Source organism: Leucoraja erinacea, chromosome 1, assembly GCF_028641065.1.
Source record: "Leucoraja erinacea ecotype New England chromosome 1, Leri_hhj_1, whole genome shotgun sequence".
Classification (NCBI taxonomy): domain Eukaryota; kingdom Metazoa; phylum Chordata; class Chondrichthyes; order Rajiformes; family Rajidae; genus Leucoraja; species Leucoraja erinaceus.
The window spans coordinates 47,182,246-47,197,117 of NC_073377.1; the positions used below are offsets into that span (position 1 = coordinate 47,182,246).

The 14,872-nt window shown below is 41.3% G+C and overlaps 1 protein-coding gene across 2 annotated transcripts in view; it reads right to left on the reverse strand.

The window, feature by feature from the left end:
• Positions 1-336: 336 nt before the first annotated feature.
• The window catches only part of itga1 (integrin, alpha 1), a 104,839-nt gene continuing 90,303 nt past the window's right edge, over positions 337-14,872 (reverse strand). Inside the window, exons 18-23 of one of the 2 annotated variants that reach the window (XM_055633974.1) lie at positions 12,798-12,874; positions 11,552-11,641; positions 8,768-8,870; positions 6,568-6,681; positions 2,523-2,633; positions 337-512 (exon numbers count right to left, since the gene is read on the reverse strand). In XM_055633974.1, the coding sequence (XP_055489949.1) occupies positions 501-512; positions 2,523-2,633; positions 6,568-6,681; positions 8,768-8,870; positions 11,552-11,641; positions 12,798-12,874 (507 nt within the window). In that variant the 3' untranslated portion in view covers positions 337-500. Of the gene's footprint in view, positions 513-2,094; positions 2,634-6,567; positions 6,682-8,767; positions 8,871-11,551; positions 11,642-12,797; positions 12,875-14,872 lie in introns of those variants that run through there. The other variant, XM_055633964.1, reaches the window with a different exon arrangement.

Consider the following 14,872-nt stretch of genomic DNA (forward strand, 5'->3'; position numbering starts at 1 on the left):
TCGCCTTCATACTTCTCTAGTGATGCTGCCTAAATGTTACTTCAGCACTTTGTGTCTTTTTTGTTTTCAGAAAGGCAGAGTCGGTTTCAGTCAGTTCAAATAGCTGAATGTAACATTGATTTTTATATAACTTGGTCACATCAACAATTCATAAAGAGGCATGCATCGAATAATATAATCAATATATTATACACCCAGTCCTAATGCCCTAATTTTTAGTACACCTAATTAAGTGCAAATGAAAGTTACTGATATCTGAGCATAGGAGTTGTTACTTGTTTTGGAAAGCAGGATTTAGGTGAGAGATTGTATGACTGGGAAAAAAAACCTGAGAAAATCTGGATATAATAAAGTTTTGCTTGCAACTTGCCTATGCCCAACATATTCATGTCATCTGTTTAACTTGTTGCAGATTATACCAAACTGTGCAGAAAACTGTAGGTCAATATGGTCATTGCAGGAATACTTTGGGTGGCAAGAGGTTATTGCCCAGGTCACATTCATCTGTTCATCTGTGGAATATAATGAAAGACAGGAACCATCAAAATCCACCAGGGGTGCAACAAAGAACAAAATACACCAATATAAATAAGCATGGTCACATTAAAGATTAAATAAAGGCCCATTAGGGTCAAGAGTCCACTTGAGGGATCCCAGATGTTGCATATCAAAGGATCATATCCAGTGTGCATATTTCAAGAAAAAACATCAATGATAAAATAAGCACCAAAGAAAATGATCAAAGTGGCAGAAAATGTGAAAAAAAAAATCTAATGAGAATTCATGGTCAAATTCATATATCTTGGGGTCAGATGTCATTCACGAGCCATAGCATATAATTATAAAATAAAAAGGATGCGGACATTTTTGCAAAAAGACGCTATCGATGGGAAGCTACTGAAAATTGAGCCTGAAGTATTTGAGAAGGACTGGCTTCTTGAGATAAAACCTGGTGCACACCTTAAAGTACAGCGAAAGCAATTTTGGAGATGAGATTATGGATATTTATTTTACCAATTGAATTGATTTTATCAGTGTGGATTGTTAGCAAAATTAGTTTCACCGCTGTGGCTTTGGATTACTATGAAACCATAATTATCAAGTTACTAAACAATAGTTTTTTTTTTCCCTCTTTTATTCAATAGTCAAGAGTGTTTTATTGGCATGTCCCATAACGGAATAATAAAATTCTTACTTGCAGCAGCACAACATATATGTAAACATAATACTCTGTAATGACCATAAGAAACAAACAAAAAAGAAAAGAAAAGTTCAGTGTATAAAAATATAAACAAACAATAATAGCACTGACAAAAACAATGCCCCCAATTCTATGTAGTTTGTAGCTTAGTTAGAGGTTATAGTGTATAATGTCCTTATGGTTGTTGGGAAAAAGCTGCTCCTGAAGGCAAGTATGAGGATCCTCTGACTTCCTCTTCTAAAGTCAACAAGCAGTTCCTTGGTTTTACTGACATTGAGAGCAAGGTTGTTGTTCTGGAGGTTTGTGATCGAGTCCACAAACGGAAATGCAATTCTGGAATTGGTGTTGTGCAATTAACTACTCTTGATGAGGGAGCTTCAGTTGAAGGAATACCCAAGGCCATAATATGAAACCTGCAGTTTGAGAGGCAGAAGCTGAAATTGGATGTATCAGTGGTATTGTTGAATAATAGTAACTACGGAGGCATGAGGGAGGAGCTGGTCACGTGACAATAAAGTATTCAATTCAATTAAATCAATTCAAGCTATGAGGTCTGAAGGACTATATGGGTGTTTATTGTAGTCAACAAAGCAACATTTTCATCCATGTGCATTCCCATGGCCAGGAAAGCACATTGATGCCTCTACTTCCTCAGAAAATGGTGGAAATTTGACACTTATCTTGAAAAGCATCCTATCGAGATACATTACACTTTGATTTGGCAATGCCTGGACAACAAGAAACTGCAGAGTTGCGTAAGTACCCCAGGTCAAAATGCAAAATGATTTTTCACTCCCATTAATAAATGAAAAGTTCCAGATTCTTATCATCATATTAAACTGGACAAAACGATGGATATATAGTCCAGTAGTAGGTCATCCACTGATCATGCTTCCTCGGGAAAGCAGCCAACATGATCAAGGTCACTCACACCCTGGTCATTCTCTCTTCTCCCCTCTCCTATCGGGCAGAAGACAAAAACTGGAAAGTATGTATCAGTAGATTCAAGAACAACTTTATTCCCGCTGTTATCAGTGTCCTTTTAATGGATCTCGATCCCGATCTCTTGATGTTACTTGTTGTGTCTCTTGCCCTTTTTTCAATCAGCACTATCCCTGTAAATGTTAGCTGTATATTTTGCACTTCCTTTCTATTTTGGCACTACCTGTTATACTTATGTATAGTATGATTGTACATTTGTACAAATGGTATCATTTGCCTAGATCGCATGCAAAACAAAGCCTGGTGATGTATCACGGCACACATGACAATAATAAACCAACAGCAATAGCAAAGTGAAACCTAACAGGTTTCTGATTACCCCAATGGTATTTTTGAAATGCTCCTCTTCTGGGACTGGTTTCTGTGGATTTTCTGGGTCTATCTTCAGAGGATCCACGAAATGTGAGTCATTACACCTGCCTACATTATTCTGTCATATGAAAATAAATAAATTGAAATAAGCTTCAAATTTACCAAAACCACATTCATAAATTAGCCCAGATTAATACAGAGATATTTAGTACTTACTAAAATGTCAATGGGTAATGACTGGTGAAATCACTGCATTACATGGTACACTATAATCACAACTGAAACTGCAATATGCAGTGTTGTGGTAGAAGTATGATGGTAAATCACAATTATTTCATTAAAATGACGACATAATGGCTAAGATTTTCTTCTGTGGCATTACTGACTTGTAACTTTGCTGTCCATGAAGATAAATAGAGCATTGGACGAGCATGTGACTCGAAGGTTTTGCCCATTAATTCGAACTGGGCAGCATGGTTACCTACACTTTTCTTTAGCTCTCTGTCACATGAGTATCCCACCCTAGTCGTCAAATTAGTTTCACTATTGTCCGGATGAGTTTCATTGTCTGTATAATTCGTTATCACCTAACCCACAGCCATCAATGGACCATTGTGGGCTCCACGTTTCCTTGATCATCGTTACTTCTTTGCATATATTTCAATCATTAGTTCTACATCTCTCTATCATCGTCTATATCTCTCATTTCCCTTTCCCCTGACTCTCAATCTAAAGAAGTGTCTTGATCCATAACGTCACCGGTTCCTTTTCTCCAGAGATGCTGCCTTACTCCAGATTTTGTGTCTATCTTCAGTTTAAACCAGCATCTGCAGTTCCTTCCTCTTAATTATTAGTTGGGGTTGGCCTGCAATATTCCAGATGCTCCCTCATAGAAATCGAGGACTGCATGGGTACCTTTCCTTTAGGCAACTTTCCTAAATCTCCCACTGACTGACTTGATCTCAAATAAGGCCTTTTATTGATGCAATTAGTAAATGTTCTGGAGTTAAAAGGCATTATTGCTATCAACTCTGTACCTTGTATTATCATATAGAGCAGTTCATTTTGTGCATTTTGTTAATAATTTGTGAATATTCCAATTTCATTTTGGGGAAAATATATGCCATTGATCACTTAAATTTGCAGTCTCCAGTCTCATTTTCTATTTCACATGTTTAGGCCAGTTTTATTTACTCGCGAAACAATACGAAAAATCTGGTACATAAAACAGGCCTAAAAGTATGTAATCTTGTACATAAAACTGACCTAAAGTATGAAATAGTAAAGAATATTGGGGACTGCGACTTTAGAGGATCAGTTGGCATATATTTATATTTATCTAAAAAAAAACTGGAATATTCCCAAATTCCACAAACTTTTTGGAAATCACAAGTCACATTTTACACATTTTACGGCGGCAGGCGCGGGCACACCGCGACGCCCTGTGTCTCCCTTTCAAGGGAGATGCTAAAAATGCATTTTGTTGTCTCTGTACTGTACACTGACAATGACAATAAATTGAATCATTTCATTTTTCATTTTACAAATGATCATGATGGCATGTCCTTAACCAAAAAGTTTAGCAGTATGTTCAATAAATTGATAAGCAAGTTTAAACAAAAATCTAACATAGTTAGAGTTTCATTTAGCTTAACAAATGGAATTGTGCAAACAAAAATGGGGAACAATAACCAAGGAATCAATATTATTTATTTTAACATATTTCCTATAACTGTGACAACATTCCATCACCTTGTGATGGCTTCAGAGGGCTAGGCCTTGGGCCTGGTCTGTGAGCCAGGGAGTTTTGGCATATTTGGGCTGCTCGGACATTGGCAAGTCGTTCTGCCAGCCAATCTATAGAACTGAGTCCACATTGGAGGTCAGGTTTTATTCAGATTTTTAACAAATGGGACTAATGGGGGTGAAGAAATAGTTTCTAAGAAGCTCCTGCTATTCCTTGTCCCCCTTCACTGTGGAGATCAGGTTATTATGACACTTGTACTGCACTGCTTCAGTCACCGTTTTTTGAGCCATATATCTTCAAAGATGATGTTAAGGTTTGTTTCACCATAGATGAGATGATTTATTTAATAGGAACAACCTATTATTAATAGGAATAACCTTAATTATTAGATGGTTGCGTTTCAGTAAAGTCCACTGAAATGCACTGGTATAAGCGAGTTTGGTATTCCGACTGCGCATGCCCAGGTCATAGGTCACAAGTGAAAAACGGTATCGGCAACGGTTGTGCTGCATTGTGTGCAGGCTTGCGTTTTTTCTGTGGTCGGGGTCGGGCTTGGCTCTCCATCGCTGCGGGTGCTGTTGAGTTGCTTCTGGGCCATCCCCGTCCCCTCCCCGGTGTCCCGTCCCTTGTCCGGAGGTGTCCGGGGTGGCCCTGGGCTGGCGGAGTGGCCCGGACTCATCCGGCGCTGCAGCCACTGGCTCCAGCTTGACTCTGCCTGTCCCGCTGGGTTGGCTGGCAGCCCTTCACCTCCACCCCCCTCCCCTCAGTACGAGATCCTGCTGAAGAAGGGCAGCAGCCGGCCCTGCTCGAAGACGGGTGACTTGGAGCCGCTGCTGCTGGAGTCTGCGGACGGGCTCCTGCCGGCCATGGGCAGGCCGGGCGCCCACTGGAGCTGCTGGTGCTGACGGTGGTGCTGGTGGCAGCGGCAACCTCCTCCCCCTTCTTTGCCCAGCCCCAAGCCCAGAGTCTGGGCCAGCTCCAACTCCAGGACTGGGCTGAAGGTCGCTGCAACGCGGCCCAGTCGATCACCAGGCCAGAGGAGCCCAGGCTGGAACTCTGGCGCAGGCGAGGCCGGGGCCCTCGCTCCTTCTCGGGTTTGTGGATGAAGTGGCAGCGGGTACAATAGAGGCAGAAGCCGGTGGTACGGAAGGCATGGCTTGTTTTTGGGGTGGTGGCCGAGGGAACGCAGCTCGGCCAGGTCATGGGCGAACTGGCACTTGTGTCCACAGCAGCACATCGGGTAGCGGTTTCCTCTGGAGTTGGAGCAGGGTTGGGCTGGAGTTGGCGCTTCTCCGCGCTGGCTGTGGGCCAATGTCCTGTCGGTCCGGACGTCTCCGGCAGCCCCCTGGGAGGGGATGGGTCAGTCGAATAGGGGGAGGGCTGGGCCTAGGGATGGCCCCAGTTGCAGTTCGGCAGCGCCGGGTTCATGGGTTCAATCCTGACGGCGGATGAGGTGCGGTTCTGTGTCCGTGCAGCTGCCGAGAGCCTGTCCAATGTCCTCCCCTCCCCCCGGTCTCCCACTCATATCTGCCCCCTCTATCTGCCCCCTGACAAATACAAACTTGAAAAAGACAAAAAATTGGACCGCAAGCCTGCACACAAACCATACTCACTGAATCTACAGCGTTTTGTTTGATTTTTTGTAATAGCGTTTGACCTTTGACAAATCCCATGATTCCTTGCGTTTTTTAGAAAACCGAACTCGCTTATTCATGGTAACTTTTAATTGGCTGACAAAGGCAAAAGGATTGGCAAAAAGGAGAGTAGACAAAATTGCTGGAAAACTCAGCGGGTGAGGCAGCATCTATGGAGCAAAGGAAATAGGCGACGTTTCAGGTTGAGACCCTTCTTCAGAAGCTAGTTTAAAGAATTTGAAGCAAGGAATACCTACTAGGGCCAAACAGTAACTCTGAACCAATTCGGAAATAAACTATTGTGAAGCTGAAGTGCTGCAACCCAGATTTTCTGCTCTGCTCTGCTGGGAGCACAATAATTTATAAACCTTCAGCACATTTTTATCCAGAGAGTTGGGCAATACCTTGAACATGTTACAATGCAACACATTACAATGCAAGATAAATCTAATCTAGTTTGAGTTCTATTTTCCTTAAAAAAATAAATGTATGATACCAAAAATGAATAAAGATTACAAATAAATTAATATTATTCACTTCAACTTAATTTTCATATTACTTAATCACTATCCGATTAAATAGAGGGTCGTTAAACAGTTTTCAGGTATCTTATTAACTTGACCCATTGGAAACAAACAAACCAATCCTCAAAATATAAAGTGGTAACTTACTGAAGAAAATGTCATTCCTGTCAAATATAAAAGAGTATTGTTTGCTGGAGATAAGAATGGAAATGCTATATTCATTGTAAGATTTGAAATAGGAAAATCTCTATCATTCTCGATCTGCGAACAAACAAAAGTGAATATTTCAGGAGATCTGATTCTTTTAGCATTCTTAAACTTATTGGAAGTGCTACACCAGACACAAATAATATTTGTTCAGGCAAAAATAGTGAGAGTTAAAATTATTACTGTCAAGAAATTCTCTCTCTGCTAATACTAAAATCAAACAATTGTTATAATACAAAAAAAAAAATTATACAATTCTAAGAGCAATGCAAATCTTTGGAGTCCCAAGATTAACTTCGGTGAGATGCTTGGATTGAAATTCTGCTTCCAATTCTGACCATCATGCTGACATAATTTTGATGTCTATTTCATTAGGCTGCCTAGAGGTATATTGAGCAGTTAATTGAATAGACAATGACATTAAAGATGAAATATAATGTGAAAAATTGTGAGGATATTTAAATACAAAGGCAGAGTATCCTTTAGATGATGAACACTTTGAAGGTGTTATTATGGATGGATCAAGGTATCCCTTTAAATGCATATTAATATGCAGATACAGTAAGCAATTAGAAGGGCAAATAAGAAGGCATTTTTTGCTGGAGGATTTAATTATGAGGCTGGTTATGTATGCATCTAAAGCAGCGTTTCTCAACCTTTTTACCCTTGCGGAACCCTTGAAATAATTTTCATGTCTCAGGGAACCCCTACATAAAAATTATTGTATATCTTTGTTAATCTCTTCCTTTCTCTTTCTGAGCGGAGGGGGACTCGGAGTAAGATGGCCAAAAATCACAGCCGTACGTGGTAGCGTTTTTTACTAAAATCAATATAAAGTGCAAACAGGAAGTGGTCAAGTTTAGACTTTTAATTATATAGAAGGCAAGGCAGCTCTAATTAGGCAAAGCATATCGCTTGAGCACTTTCAAAACCAAAGGCAAGGCAGCTCGCTTTAGCACTTTTAAAACCAAAGGCAAGGCAGCACTTTCAAAACCAAACACAGCTTTAGCCAAAACCAAAACACACTTTTGCATTTTCAAACTACATTTTCAAACCACATTAAGGGCACTGACAGGTCAGTAAACCACTCAAAGTTTCGTAAACATAAGTTCAGTGTTATTCACAGCTCGGACTGCGAATTGCGACCTCTCGCTCCCCCATCTTGCAGAGAACCGAGGCACCTCCACACTTCCGGGTTTTATAGTCCCTCCGGAAGGGGCGTGGCCTTCAGGAGAGAGAATCTCAACATTTTTTAAACACTAATAACTCTTTTATTTTTCATCGATGGGAAAAATCCTCTTGTCCTGCGCAGCGGAGAGGGACTCTGAGTAAGATGGCCAAAAATCACAGCCGTAAGTGGCAGCGTTTTTTTTCTAAAATCAATATACAGAACAAGAAGTGGTCAAGATCAGACTTTTAGTAATATAGATATGAAGTTGGGAGGTCATTTGGCAATTGTATAAGACGTTGGTGAGACCGCATTTAGAATATTGTGTTCAGTTCTGGGCACCATGTTGTAAGAAAGATATTATTAAGCTTGAAAAGATTTATGAGTACCAGAGGGTGTGAGCTATAGGGAGTGGTTGAGTAGGCTGGGTCCCTATTCCATGGAGTGCAAGGGGACAAGGGGTGATCTTATAGAAGTATACAAAATCATGAAAGGAATAGATTGGGTACATGCATAGAGTCTCTTGCCCAGAGTCGAGGAATCGAGGACCAGAAGACATAGGTTCAAGGTGAAGGGGAAAAGATTTAATAGTAATCCGAGGGGTAACTTTTTCATACAAAGGGTGGTGGGTGTCTGGAACAAGCTGCCAGAGGAGGTAGTTGAGGCTGGGACTATCCTATCGTTTAAGAAACAGTTAGACAGGTACATGGATAGGACAGGTTTGGACGGATATGGACCAAGCACAGGCAAGTGGGGCTAGTGTAGCTGGGACATTGTTGCCCGGTGTGGGTGAGTTGGGCCGAAGGGCCTGTTTCCACACTGTATCACTCTATGATTACACGTGGCTGAAGAGATGGCAAACAGACATTAATTTTCAAATTGTTGAAGAAGAGATACTAAGTCGTTATTTAATTTCATCTGGGCTAAATTTAAAAAATGTCTCCAGGAAATTAAAATGCTGGTATTACTTACCATATAAGTGATGTCCACTGCATCACCAATTTCCTCGATGCTTTTAATAACATCAGGAATTGTATCATTGGTTGCTATTTTAAAACGATAATCTTTTAAATTGCTGAGAAAGAAGAAAAAAAATACCCATCTTTATGTTTCCTTTTAGTTAATTGCCTGACTATACAATAAGGTCTAATACATCTCTAGTAAAATCATTTAGTTAACATAGTTTATCCATTCTATTGTAAATACAGATCAACCTTTACGACTTTGATCAAACACAATGACCGCCTTGAGGCACATCAATACAATTGGGTGACAATCATTGATGTCTTGCATCACTCTACTCTATAACCTATTCATTATATCTTGGTTGAGATTTTCATTGTTATTTTATTTTATTTTAATTATTTTCTTACTGTTTAGATTAGTTCAACACAATCACATTTGGCGTTGCATGCCCCATGGTGTAAATTATTACCCAAACTTGCCCAGCTCTTTGCAGCATTCCTCTTCCAGGTGAATATATGGTTGGACAAAGTACAATTACCCACTGAATCAAATGCAACAAGGAAAATAAACATTTAATTTGATATTTTTCCCCATATTTGTTTCTCCCTTGGTGCATCCACACTGCACAGTACCTCACCAGTTTAATTCTAAAGTCACTGTGCATCATGAGGTTTAGGGGTTAGGAGTTAGATACACTATGTCATCATATTGACATGCAGTGAATCAGCTAATTTATAATGGTTTGTTTGGTCTCATTGCTTCAATAAATATAAACAGGAATTTGTTTGGTTCTAAGTATGGCTAATTTTAGTGCTAATGCTGGGAGACAATTCTCATTGCCACAGAGATAGTGACATTTCACAATTATGTAGTAATTCTCAGTAGTCCAAAAATCCCAAGGAATGTGCTAGAATACTACACTATATTGAGATGCAACAAAAGAGCATAAATAAAACAAAAAGACAAAATAGGAATTGAAGATTAAAACAAAAAAATTGCCTACATTTCTATTTTCACTATTAACTTCAGTGTACATGTTTCCATTGTGACCAATGTTGGCTTAATTTGTCTTCAGCTTTCAAGAAGCAAATCAATTTAAATAAACTCATCTCGACTAATCCTGGCAAATCGTTATCCAGACATACCTTTCCAAAACAAATACAGTTGCCATTCAAGTCTGTGAACGGAAAATTTGATTTTTGGAGGACTTTTACAATGACATCGGCATGCCACTGGACTAGTTATGTTGCATTACCAGCACACTGATGAGTGGCAAGTGGCACCAAATTTACCATGTGTTTAATCTGCCACTCTCATAAAGGAGATCAGCAGGGTCATTGACCATAGCCAGGTGGGACCAGTCACAGCTGCAACCAGTCAGCATATGGCAAAATAATGTCTCCCCCAACAATCCAGTACAACTTCCTCAATCTTACGCCTCCACAACGTATGAGAAAAAAGGAACCTGCAGATGCTGGTTTATACCCAAGATAGACATAAAGTGCTGGAGTAACTCAGTGGGTCAGGCAGTATTTCTGGAGAAAAAGGATGGATGATGTTTGCATTGTGTCCCTTCTTCAGAAGTCGGCAGAAGAAGGGCCCCCAACCCGAAAGGTCACCTATTCTTTTTATCCAGAGATGCTGCCTGATCCGCCGAGTTACGCTAACACTTTGTACAATACAATACAATACAATACCTTTATTTGTCATTTGAACCTCACATGAGGTTCAAACGAAATGTAGTTTCTGCAGCCATACAATACAATAAAAGAACCAAAACACACACCAACACTATTCACATAAACATCCATCACAGTGGCTCTCCTCCTCACTGTGATGGAAGGCAAAGTTCTTGTCTCTCCCCTGCATTCCATTTCCCTCCCGAAGTCGAGGTCAAAGCCCCCGGCGGGCGCTAGTCCGCGGCAAATTAAGGCCGCGCTGGGCGTTGTAGGGCCCCCCTCCAGGTCACTCTCAACCCCGCAATTCGGGCAGGAGAAGTCGCTGCTGCCACTGCCGGTGCCCCGCAAAGCAGCCTCCCACCGGGGATCCGCGAGCTCCCGGTGTCACCATCCACGGAGCCGGGCCGCATCAACGCGCCACCGCCGCTCTCCATGCCCCGAAGCCGGCCAGCTCCACGTAGGTAAGTCTGCAGCAGCTCCTCAGCAGCTCCACGGCAGGCTCCTCAGCAGCTCCACAGCAGCTCCTCAGCAGCTCCACAGCAGGCTCCACAGCAGGCTCCACAGCAGGCTCCCCAGCAGCTCCTCAGCTCCACAGCAGGCTCCACAGGCTCCGCGGCTCCTCAGCAGCTCCCCAGCTCCACAGGCTCCGTGACTTGAGCCTCCAGGTCGTTCCGGTGGAGGCCGCCCCACGGCGCTAGGCCCCAACGGCAACGGAGCTCCGACAGGGAAAAGGTCGGGTCTCCATGCAGGGAAGAGATTAAAAGTTTCCCCCACCCACCCCCCACCCCCCACACATACACATTTTAAAAAAACCCGATAAACAGCTACAAACTAAACCCTCAACAGGACAAAAAAACAAAAAAAACACAGACAGACTGCAGAGGCCGCTGCGACACCGGTCGCGCCGCCCACCTATCTTCCTCAAAGTATTAGTTACTTGATGATCACTCATGTTATACCAATATATAACTTTCACATAGTGCAAAATTTATGAAAGGTCAAAACCTATTTTAAATGTACCACTCCATATCCGAGTACGAAATTACTTGCAGGTGGCAGTATTAATGTGCATATAGCTTGTTGTTTTTTTAAAGCAGTAAGGATGTGTTACCTTGAAAAGTGCAGCCCAGCTTGATATAATATTGGAATGGAGATGGTGACTTCATTGTCACTCATTGTTTCATTTAATTCGCTGCTGTCGCTGAAATGTTAAACAGAATTTATATTTCATGGCATATTTTCGCAGCATAATACTTTCAGCAAAGAATCACACCAACTTTCATTTGTTTTAATGAAATGCAATGCATTAGGTTAAAACATAACAAGGGGGTCATTATATACTTTTGAAAGGGTTGGTTACAATGAAAGAAAGACCATGACCTTTGATTTATCTTCTTTAATTTGTCACTTAATCCAGAATAAAGGCTCAGTCAGACTTGCAGTGGTGGAACTCTTTAAAAAAAAAACCTGTAGTCACTGCAAATTTGGGAGTGATCCAATGGAACCACTAGCAGTAAGGCTGACTCATAGCTCCAGCGTATTAGGTTCACCCTTCGCCATTCTCTGTGCGGCGTTTGCATTCTTCCTGTGCTGTTAACCTTCCTTCTAAGTGGCCTTCCTTCCTTTGTTCCCTGCCATGTCTAAAAGATGTATAATTGATTGATAAATAATTGCCCACTATAAATTGCTCCTGGTGTGATAAATTGTAGAATCTGGAGAGAAGTAAATGTGGAAATAAAATGGGATTAGTGCAAACGGGCACTTGATGGTTGTGATGGACTTGAATGGCCTATTTCCGTGATATATGACTATGTTGAAACAGAGGATATTGGAAACACACAGACTGATCTGATGCGTATTGCCAACATTTGGTTCTATTCCATTGACCTTTGGTGTTTTATCTGATTTTACACAAATACATTTGACTGTAGTGAATTAAATATCGAGGGGGCATGCAGTGATTAAATCTTTCCCTACTATTTTCTTAAAATTGGATCATTTGCGACCTGTATGTTATTGTCGGCCTAAAATGCAACTTTCCATTGAAGTCTTTATTCTATTAAACCATTTGGACAGACACTTAAATAGACAAGGTTTAGAAGGATATGGTCCTAATGCAGGCAACCAGGATTAGTGTAGCAAAAAGGTTAACATGGACGTGGTGGGCTTAAGGACTCCTTAGTGGGCTGAAGGGCTTGCTGTACGTTTCAATGATTTTAGAACACTTTAAGCTGATTTATTGAACAAATAGTTTGCAAAATTAACATTATGTGCTTTAATGTGGAGATTTCGATCCTCAGTTCTGCTTCATACTTGTTGCAGCAATTAAATTAGGTCTCTTCAAAATTCTTCTTTACCTTGTCGCCTCCAGGTGTATGTAAACATCACTAAGGAGATGAGTGGCATTGAATTCAAATTTCATCTTAAAGGAAATCTGAGAAAGAGAAAGAGAAAGTTAACATACAATAAAAAGGTTATTGTATAATATAATATAATATATAATTGTACAATAAATGGGCATTTATTCCAAATGTCTGAGCAATTTTGATTATAAACTCATCTGTAAAACGCAATTCGTTATTTTTTACAATTCTTTATATTTTTGCTTCTGGCCTTTGCTGTTCATGTGTTATGTAATTCCACTGTGTTTTGTTTCAGAAACAGTTCCCATTATCATCCGTCTTTGCTCTCAATATTCTAATTCTAACGTAACCAAGACTATTATATAAATAAGAATCTATTAAATTATTCTATTAATTGATGTATTAATTGATACAATTAATTGAATCTTTTAATTGGCACAGTACCAAGTTTTAACAATTTGTTATCAATCTCCTTCAGATGAGAAAAAAAAACTGTCTCAGAATTAAATCTGAATTCTGCAATCTAATGGGTCGGGATCCGAAATGTTGCATATCCATGTCCTCGTATTCTACGCAAGATTCCAGCATCTGCAGTTCGTTGTGTCTAAAATACTTCAGATGCTGGAAATCTGAAAGAGGAACAATGATAAGTACAGAAGGACAAAGCAGGACGAGCAGCATCTACCGAGAGGGAAAGACAATTACATTTTCTGATCAAAGGCCTTCCATTAGAACTGGGAGAAGTTAAAAACAAACAGATTTTAAATTGCAGAGTTAAGGGCCTGCCTGTCCCACGAGCATGCAGCAAGTGCAACCTAACATGGTTGCTTGAGCCGTACGGCCTCTCGGGGCCGGTCCCACTTCGATTGCCGTACTCGTATGGAGTTCTGCGGAGCTGGTCCCGACAACGCGCAATATTCCACCACTCACCCCCCATTTCTTCCCTCACCTCTTCTTACCCCTACCCTCAGTCACTCCCTCCATAACTCCTCTCCCCTCCCTACCCCCCTCCTCTCCCTCGATCCCCCCTCCTCACCTCCCCCACTTTCCCTTCCCTCTCCCTCACTACCCCCTCCTCTCCCTCTATCTCCCCACTCTCCCTCTTCACCTCCCCAGAATCTCGAGGTTGCCGCTCCTCTCCCTTCTTGCGTGCCCCAGAGGAACATCAGCCATCGGCACCCTCAGAGCATGGCTCAGTGCCCAGGCATCAGGATCCCCAGCTGGTACGCCTCGCTGGCAGGCAGGCGGGCAGGCGGACGCGCCGGTCGGCAGGCTGGCAGGAAGTTGAGCGCCAGCAGGCAGGTGGGCCATGTCAGCAAGAAGGTAGGCACTGGCCGTGAGGCGGGCCGTGCCGATAGGCAGGCGGGCGCTGGCAGGGAGGTGGGTTGTGGCCGGTGACTGACAGTGGAGGTTTTCAAACCTTAATAACTTTCAAAATATACTTCCAAACAAAACTTGGTGCATTTGCAGCACAGGACAATGGTGAGTAAACCATAACGCACAGTTTATGTGCAAATGTAAAAATAACGCAAACCGCAAGATGAGAGTTTTAGTTTTGTATAAATACCCTGAAATCTCTCAATCTCTCTCTCTATCTCACACAATCTCTATCTTTCACACAATCTCTATCTCTACCTCTCCCTCACACTACCTCTCCCTCTCCATCTCCCTCCATCTACCTCTCACTACCTCTCGCTACCTCCCTCTCCCAATCTCTCTCTCAATCTCTCTCTCTCATGACATTGTAGGTTAATTTAAAAATAAAAGAATAGTGTTGTCTCAATTCTGACCTTAACAATGCATAAAACGTTTAATTAACTTTAAAAACTTTTAACCTATAAAAATAGCCTTCATAAATTTAGTAAAATCTAGGCAAACTGGTGAATAAATGTTAACAGAGAACTAGTCAAAATGCTCTTGAACTACTCAAACCAATTGAAATCATAATTCAAAGTGTCACCATTTTCTATGCAAGCACAAGACAGACAGTACACAGTTCTTCACTTCTCCCCGACAAGCGTGCAACAGAAGTGATTAACCATAATATTCCATGATATTTAGGATGCACA